At 37.2% G+C, this 18,696-nt stretch overlaps 1 protein-coding gene and 1 long non-coding RNA gene across 7 annotated transcripts in view; one reads left to right on the top strand and one right to left on the bottom strand.

Moving 5' to 3' along the window:
* CARMIL1 (capping protein regulator and myosin 1 linker 1) overlaps positions 1–18,696 on the top strand; it is a 323,524-nt gene that overhangs the window by 172,010 nt on the left and 132,818 nt on the right. For all 6 annotated transcript variants that reach the window (XM_082413018.1, XM_082413015.1, XM_082413016.1 and 3 more), the window contains 3 exons: positions 4,196–4,284; positions 5,488–5,582; positions 17,169–17,255. In XM_082413018.1, the coding sequence (XP_082269144.1) occupies positions 4,196–4,284; positions 5,488–5,582; positions 17,169–17,255 (271 nt within the window). The remainder of the gene's footprint in view (positions 1–4,195; positions 4,285–5,487; positions 5,583–17,168; positions 17,256–18,696) is intronic.
* Positions 1,090–4,188, bottom strand: LOC309637876. The gene is made up of 2 exons (XR_014250841.1): positions 3,468–4,188; positions 1,090–3,055 (listed from the first exon to the last, which is right to left on the bottom strand). It is a non-coding gene; the product is annotated as an uncharacterized lncRNA (long non-coding RNA).

The raw sequence follows: 18,696 nt of genomic DNA on the forward strand, positions 1-18,696 counted from the left end.
TTCCTGGTTCATTCATTCACCTAAGCCCATGATTTTCAAAATGGGGCACAAGAGAGCTATGAGGAGGTTGTGGATATCCCATTTTTGGAAGTTGTCCCAAATCATTAGTACCAGGCCACCGGTGCTGCCATTCTGTCATTATTCCTCCCAGGCAGTATCTCCTTTTAACTGCCGTAGATGTTTAGGGAAGAAACCACGCACCTAATTATTTCAGTCTTGGCCAGACAAAGCATGTAAGTGTTCGTATGCTTTCTTGGGTGTCCCGGGATGGCAGGAAGTGGAGTGACAGGATTTGAGGATTGCCCTCACTGCTTATCTATTAACTGAGATTTAAACATAAAAATGCAAATGTGCATATTTTTAATATTTGGTATTTAAAAATGAAAAATGGTCTTTGGGCTATCTCTCTGCAAGTTTTCAAAAAGAATACTAGCAATTCTTCCATGTTTGTTACTCAAAGTTAAAAAGAAATGATAGGGACTTCCCTGGTGGTGCAGTGGTTAAGAATCCACCTGCCCATGAAGGGGACACGGGTTCGAGCCCTGGTCCGGGAAGATCCCACATGCTGCAGAGCAACTAAGCTCGTGTGCCACAACTACTGAGCCTGTGCTCTAGAGCCCATGAGCCACAACAAGAGAAGCCATCGCAATAAGAAGCCTGCACACTGCAACGAAGAGTAGCCCCTGCTCGCCGCAACTAGAGAAAGCCCGCACGCAGCAACAAAGACCCAACACAGCCAAAAAGAGAAATTAAAAAAAAAGAAAAAAAAGAAATGAAACTTTCCCCTTTGATGGCTTCTACGTATGCAATCTCAGAACATTTTCTAACACCTGGTCTATTTGAGGCAAAGGAAGGCATTACACCTTCTGTGAATTTCTTAAAACACGAAGTGTAAAAAGAAGTAACCTCCTCTCAAGTTATATAAATTCTCTGGGTTGTTAATTCTCTGGGTTGTTAAGATTGCTGCTTGCTCAGTAGAAGTCTCCTGAGCTTAAGGCACCACAGGAAAAATATGACACATGCTTTATGCTGATCTTATGAAGCCAGTTAGCAGTCAGGATCCTAAATTTAAATGGAGAGATAGAGGGATTTGTTTTTGAAGATATGCTGAATATGCAATTAGGACCAAGATTCTGGACTCATTAAATTAGCAGTAGAATTGAGGTCTTGCTCAGTGCTCTCAGGTTTAGAATTTAGGCAAGTCAGTGAGCATCATTGGGTCTTTTTAAATCATTTAAAAATGATATGGTTGGGCGGATAATGTACGTGGTTCCTCTTAGTTCCAAATTTTCATATTTGTTTTATTTTGGATTAGTTCATTTGTTATTTTATAGTGATTCTTCTAGTTTTTATACTGTACTTTTTATTTTTAAATTTTTTTTAAAAGTTGATTTTCTTTATTTTATAATTTATTTTATTTATTTTTATTTTTTTGGCTGCGTTGGGTCTTCATTGCCGCGTGCGGGCTTTCTCTAGTTGAGGCGAACGGGGCTACTCTTAGTTGCCGTGCACGGGCTTCTCATTGCAGTGACTTCTCTTGTTGCACAGCATGGGCTCTAGGCGCTTGGACTTCAGTAGTTGTGGTGCGCAGGCTCAGTAGTTGTGGCTCGCGGACTCTAGAGTGCAGGCTTAGTAGTTGTGGTGCATGGGCTTAGTTGCTTTGCAGCATGTGGGATCTTCCTGGACCAGGGCTTGAACCCGTGTCCCCTGCATTGGCAAGTGGATTCTTAACCACTGCACCACCAGGGAAGTCCTACATTTAATTTTTAAATAAATACAAGCTCTTAGAGAGTCATTGTATTAATTTGTTTTAAAAATTTTCCCCTAAATCTGTAAATGTAGTGCTGAACATGAAGTAGACATTTGGGGAAGACAACGTAATGGTAACATTGACTTGTTATCTAGGTTTGTGTGTGTATCTCTTTAAGATGTCCATCACTTTATATTCTTTGGTGTAGCAAATAATGCTTTTCATGTAGTTGGCACTTAATAAAAAGTAGCAAAATTAATGTAATCATGAACGACTTATTACACCTCTACCCTACTGGCATCTTAAAGAAAAGTTGGACACACTTTTCATACATTTAAAAAAAAAACTTTTATTACAGTAATTATGCCCAATGGGTAAATGAAAGCCCTACTTCACATCCTGGCTTTGGTAAATTACTTTTCTGGATGCTCTGAGGTAGCCCTGGAACGGTAATGATACCATGGATTGTTTCTGGAAATTAGAATAATCTTCGCAAAAACATGTCTGAGTAATCACTTTTTATCATGACGACACAGAATAAGATCAGTTCCTCTGGTTGTATATTGTAAGGCGAAGAATTATACTGATAAGGGGTCACCATTTTGAAAATCACCACTGTCAGCATAATATAAATTGCAGGCATTGGGTCACTTGGAATTAATTTTCCTCTCCTCTCATCAATCTGTGGGACACATTAGAAGCCCAGGAATAGTGTGAAAGCAACGTTATAGACCCAATGGGATCAAGCAGCACAGAAGAATTATAACAACCTTAAATGCTGGGTGACTTGGTGGTTTTTCCAAGTCAGTTTTTCTAAAGGCTACTTGACTGGAGAACTTTTGCTATATTTTATACTGTTCCCATAATGGTTAATCCAGTTGGGTATTTATGATCTGATAAATCAAAGAACTATAATATTTTTATGTGGTATTTTAAGAAAAGAAACTGCTTTGACATTTGTATGCATGACACAGAAAATGATTTCTCTCTCTCTCTTTTTAAAATAATATAAAGGATTTAAATAGACCCTAGATTATAATGACATTTAAATATCACTTTTTAATGTCCAAATAATTTTAAGGTCAGGAGCCACCTTAAATTACTTTTAGAATAAGGCAGGATATAAGTAAATATAAAACATTAATAAATAAAAATTTAGAAGAAAAAATTATGCACAATTCTACCAGGGCACAGCTCTTCATTTTTCATAGTCCCCTCAAGACTTTTGCTACATACCTTACCTATTTCAATTGCTGTAATCTTTATTAAACATTTTATTTTAATTATGCATTTTTTGGGGCTTCCCTGGTGGCGCAGTGGTTGAGAATCTGCCTGCCAATGCAGGGGACACGGGTTCGAGCCCTGGTCTGGGAAGATCCCACATGCCGCAGAGCAACTAGGCCCGTGAGCCACAATTACTGAGCCTGCGCGTCTGGAGCCTGTGCTCCGCAACAGAGGCCACAATAGTGAGAGGCCCGCGCACCGCGATGAAGAGTGGCCCCCACTTGCCGCAACAAGAGAAAGCCCTCGCACAGAAACGAAGACCCAACGCAGCCATAAATAAATAAATAAATAAAAATTAAAAAAAAAAAAAGAAAAATATCCCCCAGGAATCTGAAAACAAAGACTAGATTCCAGAATAATTACTGTGAATGTACAGGGAGCATATCTCTAAAAAAATAAAAAATAAAAAAAAAATTATGCATTTTTGTTTAACATATCGTAAGAATTTAAAATATTTTGACAGATGTAAGCTTACAACTACATAATTTTTGTAAACATGAGGTTTATTAACATGAGACCATTAATTTCTGAAGTCTTTCTTATTACCTTACCCTAGTTTAGAGATTACTAGTAGGAACATCGTAATACCTAACGATTATCAAGTGGTTATTCAGCCTCCCTTTTAAAGTACATGACATCTTTAATCTAATTTTCTTATCTACAAAAAGGGAATAATAATACTTAATTAACAGTTTTATAATGAAATACACATAAAGGGCTTAGCTCAGTAAAAGAGAGCCTCCTCCTCATCACCATCACCATTGTTGCTACCACTCAGTCTTTAGTTTGTTATTTTGGATATCACTTTCTTGGGAATTCCTTTTGGTTTTCCCAGGATTGGGTGAGATACGCCTCTGTATGCCCATAGCACTACCAAAAATGGCCTTTCTATTTTTCTATTTCTATTTTTCTATCATAATTGTGTATTTCCTTCTTGTCTGATTGCCTTCCGGAGGGTACACTCTTGAAGGCAGAGACTTTGTCCTCTACGTTGTATTCCCAGGACCTTCATCATGGGGGTATGTAGTAGTAGATGTTGAGTCATAGTTTGTTGAATGAATGATTTATTTAACTAAAACTTTGCTTCTGCATAGATTTATGACAGTGAAGTGAGATTATTTTTAGGCTTATGACTTGGTCAAAGAATATCTTCTGTTATAGTCCACTGATGTCTGCGAACAGATCTTGAGGGTGGTGAGTAGGTCCAATCGACTGGAAGAACTGGTGTTGGAAAATGCTGGACTTAGAACGTGAGTATTTCCTGAATACGTGAACGTGTTGCTTTAAAACATTTTGCCATTTCCTCTAAAATTAATATATAGTTTTGAGAAAAAAGTTAGGCTACTCACATATAGAGTATAGTGTGTTCCCTTCTTAAAAAAGTCCCTGTGATCCCCATCATTATCATGAAGGTCAAGGATTTTCTAACATCTTTTGCGGTTGTATCACATGGTATTTTTGAGGGTACATAAGCATAGTGGTTAAGAGCATGGACCCTTGAGCCAGATGCCTGATGGCTTTGGGCAAATAGTTTCAGTTCTCTGTGCCTCAGTCTCTTCATCTTTAAGGTGGAGATAATAATAATGCCTACTTTATAGAATATGGTGGTAAGGATAAATGAATTAATACATGGGAAGTGTTTAGAAAAGTATCTTTCATATTATAGATGCTATGTGTTAGATTTTACTAGTATCATTAATGGTAGTCATAGTAATAACACATTTCATAGGATGTTACTGCTTTGTTTTGAGCTGTTTTAGCCATTTCTCTCCCTTTTCAAATTCACACTTAAATAATCTTCATCTAGTGGTTCAGTAACCAATACCCCAGCCTTACCAGGGGCAGGCGAGTTTGAATCTGCTGGAGTAAAGACTTTACTGCTACTACGTGAGGAGGGTTGACAGTTTCATAATCATAGCACTTAGTGCGTTATTTTACGTTAAACACACCTGAAATAGTGATTTTGACTTTTGTTAAAATATAGTGCTAGCAACTGTAGCCTTTGAATTCAATGATATGGGCAATCAGTTTTGCATTCATGGTTATTGCATGGAATTAGGACTGATATAGTAAATAGCCTATTGTACTTTTCATGAAAAGCAGGTTCAGTTCAGGATTTGTTTTTTAAGTCATGAAGGAGCCAAATAGTACGACTAATAGCATCCTGCAGTGTGTCTTTAAAGGGACAATTATATATTTTCTTTTTTCTTTTGAATGAGGTTTTGACTGATCAAGATGAACCATGTTCTAGCTATGGCTTTACAGACTCTCAAATGAGGATATGAACTAGTGTAAATAGATTGGTTCTTAACAAATATATGATATATAGGTTAATATTGTAAAGAATGCTTTTCTCTTTTTAGATTTCACCCTAGCTATTCTAGCTTTAAATTTTTTATTTGAGCAGTTTTACACTTTGTGTTATTTCATCTGACTGTTTTGTTTACTTGCAGAGATTTTGCACAAAAACTGGCCAGTGCTCTAGCACATAATCCCAACTCAGGACTCCATACGATTAACCTTGCTGGCAACCCACTGGAGGATCGAGGTACCGTGACATTTACATGACCATTGATGCCAGAACTGTGAGAGGGTTAGGGAGTTTTAACTGAGCTGTGCCTGAAGAATAGTGTCAAGCGTAGTTGTAATTATGTTATAAATGCTGCTGATGCTCTTGTTGGCTTCTCATTCTTTCCACCCTTTGGTGAAAATACTCATGCTACGATTTTATCAGCTGATAAACTATTCTTGAAGTGACACAGATGGAAAGGAGGATATTATTTTTATTTATTATTTTTATTGAGGTCTAGTTGATTTACAATGTTGTGTTAATTTCTGTTGTACCACCAAGTGACTCAGTTATACACATATATACATTCTCTTTTATATTCTTTTCCATTATGGTTTATCCCAGGATACTGAATATAGTTCCCTGTGCTATACACTAGGACCATTCCAAATGAAATAGTTTGCATCTACTAACCCCAGACTCCCAGTCCATCCCTCCCCCACCTCCCCTCCCCCTTGGCAACCACATGTCTGTTCTCTATGTCTGTGAGTCTGTTTCTGTTTTGTAGATATGTTCATTTGTGTCATATTTTAGATTCTACATATAAGTGATACAGTATTTGTCTTTCTCGGAAAGAGGATATTATTTTTAAACTATTGTACTGGTTTTTTATTGCTGGGTAACAAATTACCACAAACGTGGCAGCTTAAGGTGACACAGATTTATTATGACACAGTGTTTTGGGGTCAGAAGTCTGGGTAGAGGTTAGGTGGGTTCTCAGTGTCATGAGGCAGAAATCAAGTTGTTAGCTGGGGCTGTGATCTTATCTGTGACCCGGGGTCTTCCTCAAGCTCACTGGTTGTTGGCAGAATCAGTCTCCTGAGGCTGTAGGACTAGGTCATTATTTTCTTGCTCGCTGCTTGCCAGGGACCACTCCTGGCACCTGGAGGCTGTGTTCAGGTCCTTGGCATGTAGTCCCCTCCTCTCACAACATGCCTGTCTGCCTCGCGTTCCAGGCCAGCAGAAGCACATCTCTCTGATGCTCTACTTTCTTTTAGACCACTCACCTGTTTGAGTCAGACCCACCCAAGACAATCTCCCTTTTGATTAACTTGGAGTCAACTGATTAGTAACCTAATCACATTCATAATATCCCAGCATATTTATTGGTCTGTCCCACACACCTGAAGAAATTCTAGTGGGTGTGTTTACCAGGGGGCAGGAATCTTGAGGACCATCTTACAATTCTGACCATCACAAATGATTTTTAATTTTTAACAAGATTTGAATGTAAGAATAGAGAGAAGTTGAAGGACTAGATTTCATGATGAGGCAAAAGAAGTTTTCATTAAAAGTGTTTGTGTGAGTAGAGGGAAGAGTCAGTAGGTTTAGAAAGTGAAACTTGAGAGTTTGAATTCTCAGTAGGAGAACATTGATGGATGAGGTTTAAGATGAAGTAGCTTTATCTCTAGAGGGAATACTTCGTTTTCATTATCTGTTGCAGATGTTTTCCAGCATTGTTGAATAAGGGCCTTTCATCTTGTGATGTTATATATTTGATGAGGATTAATTATTAAACTGAGCTGAAGATACTGATATAGACATTCAATTCTGCTTTTTTATTCCTGATATTGACATTGTTCTTCATTGAAAAAGATACCCATGTGGTATCCAAACAAACATTCGAAGAGGAACTTCCCAGCACCTGAAGTAGTGAACCTAAAGGAAGGTTGAGACTGAATTGGAAGACTAGTTCACATGAAAGACACTCTCATAGATATACAGGGCAAAGCTGAAAATAATGGATACATATCCCTGCAACAGGAGTTTCTCTGGGGTTTAGTCTTTTCTTTAAGAAAGGCAACTGTTCTATTAGTCAAATGCTACAAAGAGGTGACTATAACAAAGTGGAAACCATGCAGATCACCTTTTATAGACATGAGGGCTGTTTGGCTTTTGTTTTTAAGATGGAAGGGACTTGAACATTTTTATCTACTGACAGGACAAAATCAGTAGTTGTTAAATGCCAGTTGCTAAGGATGTGAAATCCAGAATGCAGTAAGGGACACTCCTTAGTCATCAGGCAAACACAAATTCAAACCACATTGAGATACCACTTCAGAGCCAATAGTTTGCCTATAATCAACATAAGTGTTGGAGAGGATGTGGGAAGTGGGAACTCATGCATTACTGGCGGGAGTGTAAAATGGGGCAGCCTCTTTGGATACTGGTTAACCAGTTGCTTCAAAAGTTAAACACAAATTTGCTTGATGACCCAGCAATTCCACTTCTAGGTGTTACCCAAGAGAAATGAAACGTATGTCCACAAGAAGACTCGTGAATGAATGTTGATAGCAGTGTTATTCATGATCGCCCCAAAGTGGAAACCCAAATGCCCATTACTGGTGAGGGGATAAACAAAATATGGTGTATCTGTACTGTGGAACACTACTCAGTAGCACGAGAGAACGTGGCACTGATCCTGCCTAAGACACGGTTGAACCCCCAGAAACGTCACGCTCAGTTAAAGAAGCCAGACCCCAAAGACCTCTTGTTATTGTTTGGGTTTGGGAGGCAGTGAGGGGCAGAATGAGTCTGAGGCCCTTCATCTTTCTTGTCATGTGCATCATATGCCCTGAGGTGCAGCCCTACTGGACAGCCTTATCTATTGGACCCTCTCCTTTGGTTTAAACTCCTGCAACAGTGCTTCCTTCATTCTGCCGCATTGTAATTAGATGTGGATGTTTCTCCACCAGCTTAGTTCTCTTCCCTACTTCTGTCCGTCATTCTCTCCTAACCTTCGAAGACACACTACATCTAGCCTAAGACCTTGTACGTAATCAATAAATATTTTCTTTAAATTGAATTTGATTTCATGTAATTGAATTCCCTTTTGTGGTTTTTAAATTGCAGTTGAAAACCATGGTGAAGTTTATAGAGATTTCTTTTGTACAGAGTCAGAACATGTATTCAGAGATGACATTTCCCTGCCTCTTTCCTCCTGTGTGACCTGATTTTGTGCATCTTTTCACCTACCTGCAGTCTGTTCCCAGGTGTTAGAACCATGAATCCTTCCAAGGATGTTTTCCACAGCTTGATGTGTAGATACCGACTATTTGGGGTGTTTTCTGCTCACTTACATTCAAGCTTTGACACTCCTGACACGTTTCTGCCCCATCTAATTCATTCGTTGCTGTGTTTGCCGGTGCTCTGGGACAATTGCCAGCACCTGTATTCCCCACCTTTTTTCACTCTTGGGGCTGAGCCTCCTGAACACAAATTCTTTACAGGCTTTTTTTTTCATCCAGGCTAAATATCTGAAAGTGATTAGTAGCTTTTCTGCTCCTGGATGGAAAGTCCACAAGAAATCCAACTGAGTGTAAAATATTTACAGAAACTTCAAAATAGGGAAAATTTTTCATGGCTTTTTTTCTGAGCTTTTCAATGGAAAACAATAAAAAAGCATGGGGGAGGAGTTTGCAATTGAATTGTTTAGTCTATAAAGAGAGCCCGAGCCCAGGAAGATTATTTACAAGGAATTGCAAAGAAACACAAGGCAGTTTGGCAGCCTAGAATTCTGAGGAATTTAAGCACCAAGTGGAATTTGATTTTGTACCTGAACCATCCTTTCAGGGACTTATTTGGAAACTCTAGAGAGGAAGTTTGGCTCCTTGCTTTATGATATGAAAGTTGATGCAGCAAAGCCCTGCTATTTACAGCTCAGCTTCCCAGTCAGGCTTGTGTGCAGAGGACAGGCAGCCTTCTGTTGTTAAGGGGCTTGGGGTGGAGGAGGCTGAAGTATGATTTAGTAGGAGGGGTGTAGTGTGTATGGGCAATGTTTCCAATGCTGGATGTCCTGCTTCCGCTCTGCGAGAGCCCCACAGGGCAGTGAACGGACCACACACATGCATGAGCTCCTCTTACCCTGGTTGTGGGGCCGGCCCTGCTCCCCAGCTTGCTCTCGGCCTTCTAGCCCAGTGTGTCTTCAGATTGTAGGTCAAGACCTGGTAAGCATTTAAAAAAATAAAAGAAGAAATAGAATAGAAAATATCAGAGTGCATTTTTCAGGAAAACTTGGGTTTTAGTTTTCTATTACATGTGTATGTGTTTATTTTGGTATGAGGTTCCTGCATCATGATGGCAAATCTCTTTCTTTATGTGGGTCATGGTCGAAAAGGCTTGAAACTCCCTGTTCTAGCTGAACTTCATTAACTAGTTCTGTGGTGAGTCCTCTGGGCTGACCTAGTATCTGAACCGGGGTGTTTCAGTCATCACCTCGTGACTAATCCTTTGGATCTGATGACTTTTTGGATCAAAGTTGAGTGTTTTTGGGGAATGCAGCTCTTCTCTCTCTGCTCATTTCACACTCTTTCCTTCCCTAAATGTCACAAGCTCTGTGTTCTGTTCTCCCTAGTTACCCTTCCCAGTTATCCTAGATTTTATGATCTTAGCCTCATCAGGAATGTCTGTCCTTATTTCCTCCACTCACTTTGTTCTAAATTGGATTATTTTGTTTAAAGATGATTTAGAATCCTGTCTTGGAGTGTTTTTCTTTTGGAAATGTTGACCTGAAGCACCCAAATATTTTTTTTTTCTCTCCAGCCATCTGGTGGTGGCTCTGATTTGATTTTCTGGATGAGACAAGATAAATAGATTCTAGAATTGTCCCTTACATTTTGGGGTGCTGTAGATCTTTAATATCTCAGTGTATACCAGTGGATTCTGGAGTCAAAATACATAGGTTCAAATCTGGGCTTCTCTACTTTACATCTGAGTTTCCTTGGACTAGTTACCTAACTTCTCTATGCCTCAGATTCCCCATCTCTAAAATAATAATAGCACCTCCCACATAACGGTGTTCTAAGGATTAAATGAGATATATACATAAAAGCCATAAGAATCACCTGTCACATACTATGCACTCAATAAGTGTTAACTTTTACTACCATATTTAATTCATAAAATAGTCTTGTGAAGTTAAATAGCACAAATGTTATTATTCCCCTTTACAGATGAGGAAACCATGTTTACATAATTTGGAAAAGCTTGCAGAGTCATACCTAGTACCGACAGACTCTTGTTGAGAATTGCCTTAGTGATCAATCAATCAGCCTCTTATACTGTGGTTGGGATTTTCTGATTTGGCTGTCTAGATTTCCCTTGGAAGTGGAAGGAAATAATTTTGAGTATGCGATTTGGAAAACATTGGCTTTTTCCATAGCACGTCAATGCATTTTCTTAATCACTTTGATATTTAAAGAGGCCAGGTTTCTGCATGACAGCTACTCAGCAGAAAGTACTTTTGTTTAGCGTCATGATTTCAGCCATATTTAATTGATATTTTTATGGTTATACAGGGTAAAACAGCATTTTAAAAACTGCATAGATTTGGATTTTAGGGCATTCAAAAATTAAGTGTGTTGACTGTTTTTTCCCACTAGTCTTTTATTCCTATATTCCTAGTTCTTGAATCTCTTTCACTCAGCCTTATTTTTGAAATGGAAATACTCCATCGCGTTTTATTTATTTACTTAGTTTTTTTTTTTTTTTAGTGTTTCTGAACTCTCCAGGGAAGCCATTGGAATTAGTAGAAATCTAAAGATTTTAACTCTCACCTGTGTTCTGACATCTACAGTGTCAAATCTGTATGCTTTCTAACAGACAAGAAAGAGGTCTTGTGTTTCCCTGTATCATGTTGCTAGAACTCCATAGCAGGATTTTGTTAAATTATTAATATTATGCTTTCAGTCAACAAGGACCCACCTTAAACCGTTTTTTTCAACCATGTGAATCACACTGATTCCAGAATATCAAAATTTTAGAGTTTTATATGTTATTGTCATAGGCTTTTAAGTACATGCATGATTAATGGGTTAAGACTGCAATGTCAAATTTAATTTCCTGTCTTAGGAAGTTAATTACATCAGATGGCAAATTATAATTCTAAACATTTTATAATTACTTTTTTATTAGTCATAAATATTTCGATAATAGTTTTGTTTTGAAAGGAGAAATAAAAATTCGACCATTTTTTTCTTCTAAATTTGACACATAGTAAAACAAAAATAAATTACAAGAAGGGTTATTCATCCAGTAGAGTCTCCAGATGAAAGCTTTTGGTGATAAATTTCGTTTTAATTCACAGCTCTGAAGGCTAAGTTTTGCTTTATTTGGGGGGCAGAATTGAATAGTTTTGGCCAGAGGTTGAAAAGTCTGTTCTGTCCTTTCTTTGTGGGGGAATGTTTTCTTGATGATCAGTTTCTTCCATGGCACTATTGAGTAACTAACTTGAGGAAGTCCAAGGCAGGTTAATTTTTTTGTTTTTCCTGAGATTTTGGCTGCCAGCCACCCTCAGTTTATTCATGTTGCCAAGACCCCATTTCTGAAGTCTGCCAAAGTGGAGGACCCTTTGTGTAATAATGTTACCTTTTTATCAAAAATGAATTTAGTTTTTTCATTTTCAAAAAACTGAACAGTACTGACCCCAGTTATGCCTTTCATTCCATTAGCACTTAGCAAGGGTGTTTCTTTAAAGACGAAATATAATATACTTATGAGTTGTGGATGCCTAGGAAACTAAAACAAAACATTTCATCAAGAAAAAAAGAAGCTAGTAACTTAGTCTGGGATTAAATACAAAATACTTTAACCAAACAATCTTGTATCTGAGACTTTAGTCCTTTTTACCTTTAATCCTGCTTTTTTCGTTTAAAATAAATGCTCAAACACGACTTTATTCACTTTTATTCTAACTTAGGAGCTTCACTTTTTATTACTTTCATTACTTAGGGTGTGATAGTTCTATTTCTAGAGAAAAGTATTGTTGGATTATTTATTCTTTTTTGTCTACCTTCCTTTTTAAAAGAAAGTTTACGATTAAGGAATGAACAGATGGGTGGGTGTCACCAGTAGTGTAAAATAATTGTTCCATTCTGGCCTTGCATTTTGTTGTAGGCATTTACAGTTTTATGTGGTGTTCCAGGTGTGTCTGACAGAAAAGAAAATATTGAAAGTTTAGAAATTATCATTTTCTCAAAGAACAAAGCAAAACAACTCAAGTCAACCTGAGTGAAACAAATTTGAAGTTTAATTTTGATCTAACAGATATTTTCAGCATGATTTGGGGGTATATATATACATTTTAAAACATTGTTGTAGCATATACTTTGCTGAGTGAAAAAATACGTGAAAGAATTGGTCATGAGTAGTCCATGATAACTCTTGTCAATATTTAAAGTAAGAATCTGGTGTCCTTTCCTCTTCCATACCTAATTTTTTTAAAAGACTTAACTTTTTTAGAGTAGTTTTAGGTTCACAGCACAACTGAGAGAAATGTAGAGAGATTTCATATATTCCCTGGGCCCACATAGGCATAGCCTCCCTGGTTATCAACATCCATCAGCAGAGTTAAGACATTTGTTACGATTGATGACCCTCCATTAATGCATCGTAATCACCCAAAGTCCATAGTTTTCATTAGGGTTCACTCTTGGTGTTGAATGGGTTTGGACAAATGTATAATGACATGCATCCCTCATTATAGTATCATGCAGAGTATTTTCACTGCCTGAAAAATTCTGTGTTCTACCTGTTTATCCTTCCTCCCCATGCACCCCCATGCCCAACCCCTGGCAATCACTGGTCTTTCTACTGTCTCCAATGTTTTGCCTTTTCCAGAATTTCGTGTCGTTTTCAACTACTATGGGTAAATACCAAGGCGTGTGATTGCCGAATTACATGGTAATAATAAGTTGAGTTTTATAAGGAATCACCAAACTGTCTTCCAAAGCAGCTGTACCATGTTGCATTCCCACCAGCAATGAGTGAGCGTTCCTCTTGCTCCACATCTGGAACATTTGATGTTGTCAGTGTTCCAGATTTTGGCCATCCTAATAGGTGTGTAGTAGTATCTCAGTGTTGTTTTAATTTGCATTTCCCTGATGACATATGATGTAGAGCATCTTTTCATATGCTTATTTGCCACCTGTATATCTTCTTTGGTGAGATATCTATTAAGGTCTTCGGCTCATTGTTTGATTAGGTTGTTTATTTTCTTACTGTGGAGTTTTAAGAGCTCTTGTATATTTTGAATAACAGTCCTTTATCAGTTGTGCCTTTTGCAAAGATTTCCTCTCAGTCTGTGGCTTGTCTTCTCATTCTCTTGACATTGTCTTTTGCAGAGCAGAACTTTTTGATTTTTTTAAATTAATTTTTATTGGAGTATAGTTGATTTACAATGTTGTGTTAGTTTCTGCTGTACAGCAAAGTGAATCAGTTCTACATATACATATAGACACTCTTTTTTAGATTCTTTTCCCATATAGGACATTATAGAGTGTTGAGTAGAGTTTCCTGTGCCGTACAGTAGGTTCTTATTAATTATCTATTTTATATATAGTCGTGTGTATATGTCAATCCCAATCTCCCAATTTATCCTTCCCCCTCCTTGGTAACCAACAGAACTTTTTAATTTTAATGAAGTCCAGCTTATCAATGATTTCTTTCATGGACTGTGCCTTTGCTGTTGTATCTAAAAAGTCATTGCCACCCACAGACATCTAGATTTTCTCCTCTGTTATCTTCCGTACCTAATTTCTGAAGTAACTTTTTTCATTGAAGTATAATGTACATTGATAAAAGTTTGTGAATCCCAAGTTTACTTCTTAATGAATTTTTACAAAGAGGATGCTCTCATGCAACCTCTACAAAGATCAAGAAATAGGAATTTACCAGCACTGCACAAGCTTCTCTTTTGTTTTGCCCCACCCTTCCCCTCCACCACCCAGAAAAGATAACTACTATTCTGACTTCTGTTATGATAGATTAGCTTTATTTATTCTGGAACCTCACCACTATAGAATTATATAATACATACTCTTTTATATTTGTCTTCTTTTGCTTTTCTTTGTTGAGAGGTTTTTAATAATAGATTTATTATTTTCTTAAATAGAGGAGATTATTTCTTCTTATGTAAATTTTGCTAAGTTGTATTTTTCATGTGGAATTTCTTCTAAAATGATACATTTTTTGATCTGTAGATTTTTTTATACCCTTCAGGTCTATTTGTAGTGTCTGCAGGATCTCTACTGGCATTCTGTTTTCATTTCTGATTTATATAATTTGATCATTTTCTTTCTCTTTTTTAAAGTCTTGCTGGGATTTATTAATTTTATTGGTTTTTTTTTTGAAGAACAAGCTTTGGTAAATTTACTTATTTTATGACTGCTTTCTGTTTAATGATGTCTTCTCTCTGTTATTTCTTTCCTTCTGTTTATAGGGATGGAGTGGGGATTAATTTGCTTTTTTTTTTTAACACATCTTGAGATGGATACTTTGATAATTAGTTTCCAGCTTTTCTTCTTTATTCACATATGTATTTAGTAGTGTAGACTTCACTCTAAGGAGGGCTTGAGTTATATCCCCAAAATTTGATGTCATAATTTTTAAAATTTAAATAAAAATTTTTAAAAGATTTCCATTGTGATTTTTTTTCTTGGACTCATTTGTTATGTAGGAATATATTGCTTAAGTTCTAATTATTGGGGGATTTTCTATAATTTTTCTATAATTTTCTAATTGTAATTTTTTTTATAATTCCTATCTTAATTCCATAGTAATGGTAGCAGTTAGAAAACGTACTAATAGTTTGAAAATATACTCTGTATGATTTCACAGAAGTTAAGGAATATCCTGTTTGTTGAGACTTGCTTTATGACTCAGTAGATGGTCACTTTTGGTAAATTTTCCTTGTGTACTTTGAAGAAATATATTCTGTAGTTATTAGGTGCAGTGTTTTAAATATATCAAATAGAGTTTTTTCATTATGCTCTTGATATCTTGTATATTTTATAGCTTTTTTTGTCCATTTATCAGCTACTGACAGAGATGTGTTTAAAAATCTCCCACTATTGAGTGTGTATGTGTGTGTGTGTGTGTGTGTGTGTGTGTATACACACATATATATGTATAAAAATACGTGTATTTTCTTTTTTTGCCATTAGATTTACTTTATATATTTTGAGACTATAATATTCAGATTGTGCAGATTTAAAACTATTACATCTTCTTCATTAAAGAAATATCTCATTTATCCCTAGTAGTACTTCTTAAAATCTAACGTGTTTTATATTATTACAGATAAACCAGCTTTCTTTTGGTTAGATTTGCAGCATATATCTTTTTCCATGCTTTTAGGTTCACTTTGGAATACATGCATTTCTAAGTGTGTCTCTCGAAACCATCTGATGTTATTGTTTAGCTAATCCATCTTTAAGTTTTAGTCTGAATACTTAGTACATTTATATTTAATGTAATTATTGATTTATTTGTGTGACAATCTACTATATATCTGTTTTCTCTTTATCACTTTTTTTTGTTCCCTTTTCCTCTCTCTTTTTTTTGACTTTTGTATTAATCAAAATTTCAAAATTTCTCCATCTTTTTCCTCTCTCCCCTCCCACCCCAATACATTTTACAAGAATGTATTGACTAAATATCAGGCCTATTGCCTCTCTGCAATTAACATTATGGATTAACATTTTCAAATCTCTAGAAATATTTTTAATTAAAAAACCTGTTTAACATTATTTAATCCAGTGATTGTCAAACTTATTTGGGAAATGCTGTGGGAGATAGGTAGGGTCTCCCAGTACCCTACCATCCTTGGGGAAATGCCCATCTAGAAGCTTCGTCAAGCTGAATGACGTTTAGGTTATTTCTAGAGTAGTACGTATTAATTGATAAAATTTATATATAATTTGAGGTTATGTGATAGGGCAGCAGCCAGCACGGTTGTTCCTTATTGGTGCCTGGAGTTTGAGAATCAGTCTGTGGGACCATACAGTTAATACTGTTTTAGGATTCTTCCCGAAACATGCCCCCTGGGAAGGTGATAACTTAGATACAACAGGAGGTTGGTTGAAGGACCTGTAGGAAGAGCATACATTCATCTATTACTTATTTCCTCCCAGAAAAGTCTACATTCATTACAGTCCTTGGGTGAGTGAGCTGCTTTTCACAGTAGCCTACTCTGGCCGTTAAATTTAGAGACCACCTGATTTTTATTACTGTAAATTCCTTGGGATTAATTTTATGTTACCAAACGTAGGTTAAAGGTAGTTTAAAACATACTCTGTTGCTTTGTCTGAGGTTGTTAGCCATAAGCCAATTAAATATTGGAATCCATCTGCTTAAAGTGAAGCTGTTATCTGAATAGTTAATATCACATTGTTTTTCTTGACAATAATTAAATAGCATGCATCCGCTCACCCAGAAGAGTGATCAGCTCATTAAGACACAGGTTAAAAAGAAAAGGGTCGAAATTATATAACTCTTCCCAAGACTATTTGCATTTGAAATAGCACTATGAGGAGAGGATAATAATTGGTCCAAAGAAAAACATCTCTAATGGTAAAGTTTTGATAATTGTGCTTTTCTCTTACCCTATAGGTAGGACTGAAAGTAAAGGAGCCATGATGGTAGATGATTAGAAAACAGTGTCTAACATTAGAAAGAAAAAACGCTCACTTAAATTGGAATCAAAGTTAATTTTCAGGCACTGTAAAACAAATGCAATCCTGACAACTTAAAAATTCTAACAATCCCCATTTTCCCTTTCTTTCTCAGGTGTGTCGTCTTTAAGTATTCAGTTTGCCAAACTCCCAAAGGGATTAAAGCATTTAAATTTATCTAAAACCTCATTGTCACCTAAAGGTACAGTATATCTTATTTACTTAACTGTGTGTCTATAATATTTCTGCTGCTCCATGGTACCTTACATAGTTAGAATTATTACTCGTTGTGTATCTGCATTTAAAAATGTAGTTGACCCTTGAACAATGTGCTTTGAACTTCCCGGGTCCACTTACATGCATATATTTTTCAACAGTAAATACTACAGTAGTACACGGTCCACAGTTGGTTAAATCTGCGGAAGTGGAGGAACCGTGTATACAGAGAGCTGACGATTAGTTACACGCAGATTAATCCCCGCGTTGTTCAGGGGTCAGCTGTATGTGTATTATAGTACTCTGGCAGTTTTAAGATAAAGAAGTTATCTGATTGGACTTCTGGTGTTCTAAAGTGAAATGCTTTCAGAGTAGAGAATAATTTTCAAGTATACCTGTGGTCTCCAACTTTTTAAACTTTGAGTTAAGGAACGCTCACCTGGCTGCCTCCTGCCTCACATTCCTAGAGGTAGCTGGTTGTGTTTTGCTGTTGTTGTTTTTGGTTTTGATTTAGCAATGTTTTGTTGTTTTTATTGAAGTATAATTGACCTATAACACTCTGTTAGGTCCAAGTGCGTAAGATAGTGATTGTACATGACAAAATGGTCACCACTGGTTGTGTTTTTCTTGGTTCATCCTTGGAAAGACATCAGCCACCCCCACTTCCCCGTTCCCCCTTCCCCTCCAGATGGACTGTCTGCTGCACAGAAAACAGTTGGGCCTAACTGCCCAGTCCCAGTCACCGCTGTAGCTCTACCTGCTCTATTTCCTGTCCTGGAAATTGCCTTTCCTTCCCCAGGTTCTTTCCTAACTCCACTCACCATCCTCTCAGTTTTTCAGTTTTCTTATTTTGCTACATCAACACCGTCACAATAATAATTAAAATTTCCCTGCATACACCGTGCCTTTGTACACGCTTCGTATACTGCTTGAAAAGCTCTTCTTTCATCTTGTATAGGGAAAACCTCCATTCTTGCCTTCCTTCTGTGTTTCTCTTTCCTGTGCACCTCCTTTTACTACTCACACAAAACGTCTCACTTCTGACACCTCTGGTCACCAGATGTGTGGAAGTTTTTCCCTCACAACAGGCAATTCTCTGTGACACCACCTGGGTGTCCTACAATTCAGCTCAGTATCTACCTGGAGATGGCACGAGATCCTACAGGTTAAGGGCTCAGTCCTACAAGACTGCCATGCCCCCCGACCACCTTTAGATACCAATTCACACGCCCAGGTTATCAGAGGTTCCAAAGACCCCCCCCCCCTCCTTGAGTTTGATTAATTTGCTAGAGTGGTCCACAGAACTCAGGGAAACACTTACTTACGTTTACTAGTTTATTAAAGGGTATCATCAAGGATACAGATGAACAGCCAGATGAAGAGATATTTAGGGCGAGGTCTGGGGGGGTTCCTGAGCCCAGGAGCTT

Source organism: Balaenoptera physalus, assembly GCF_965194825.1.
Source record: "Balaenoptera physalus genome assembly, chromosome: 11".
Classification (NCBI taxonomy): domain Eukaryota; kingdom Metazoa; phylum Chordata; class Mammalia; order Artiodactyla; family Balaenopteridae; genus Balaenoptera; species Balaenoptera physalus.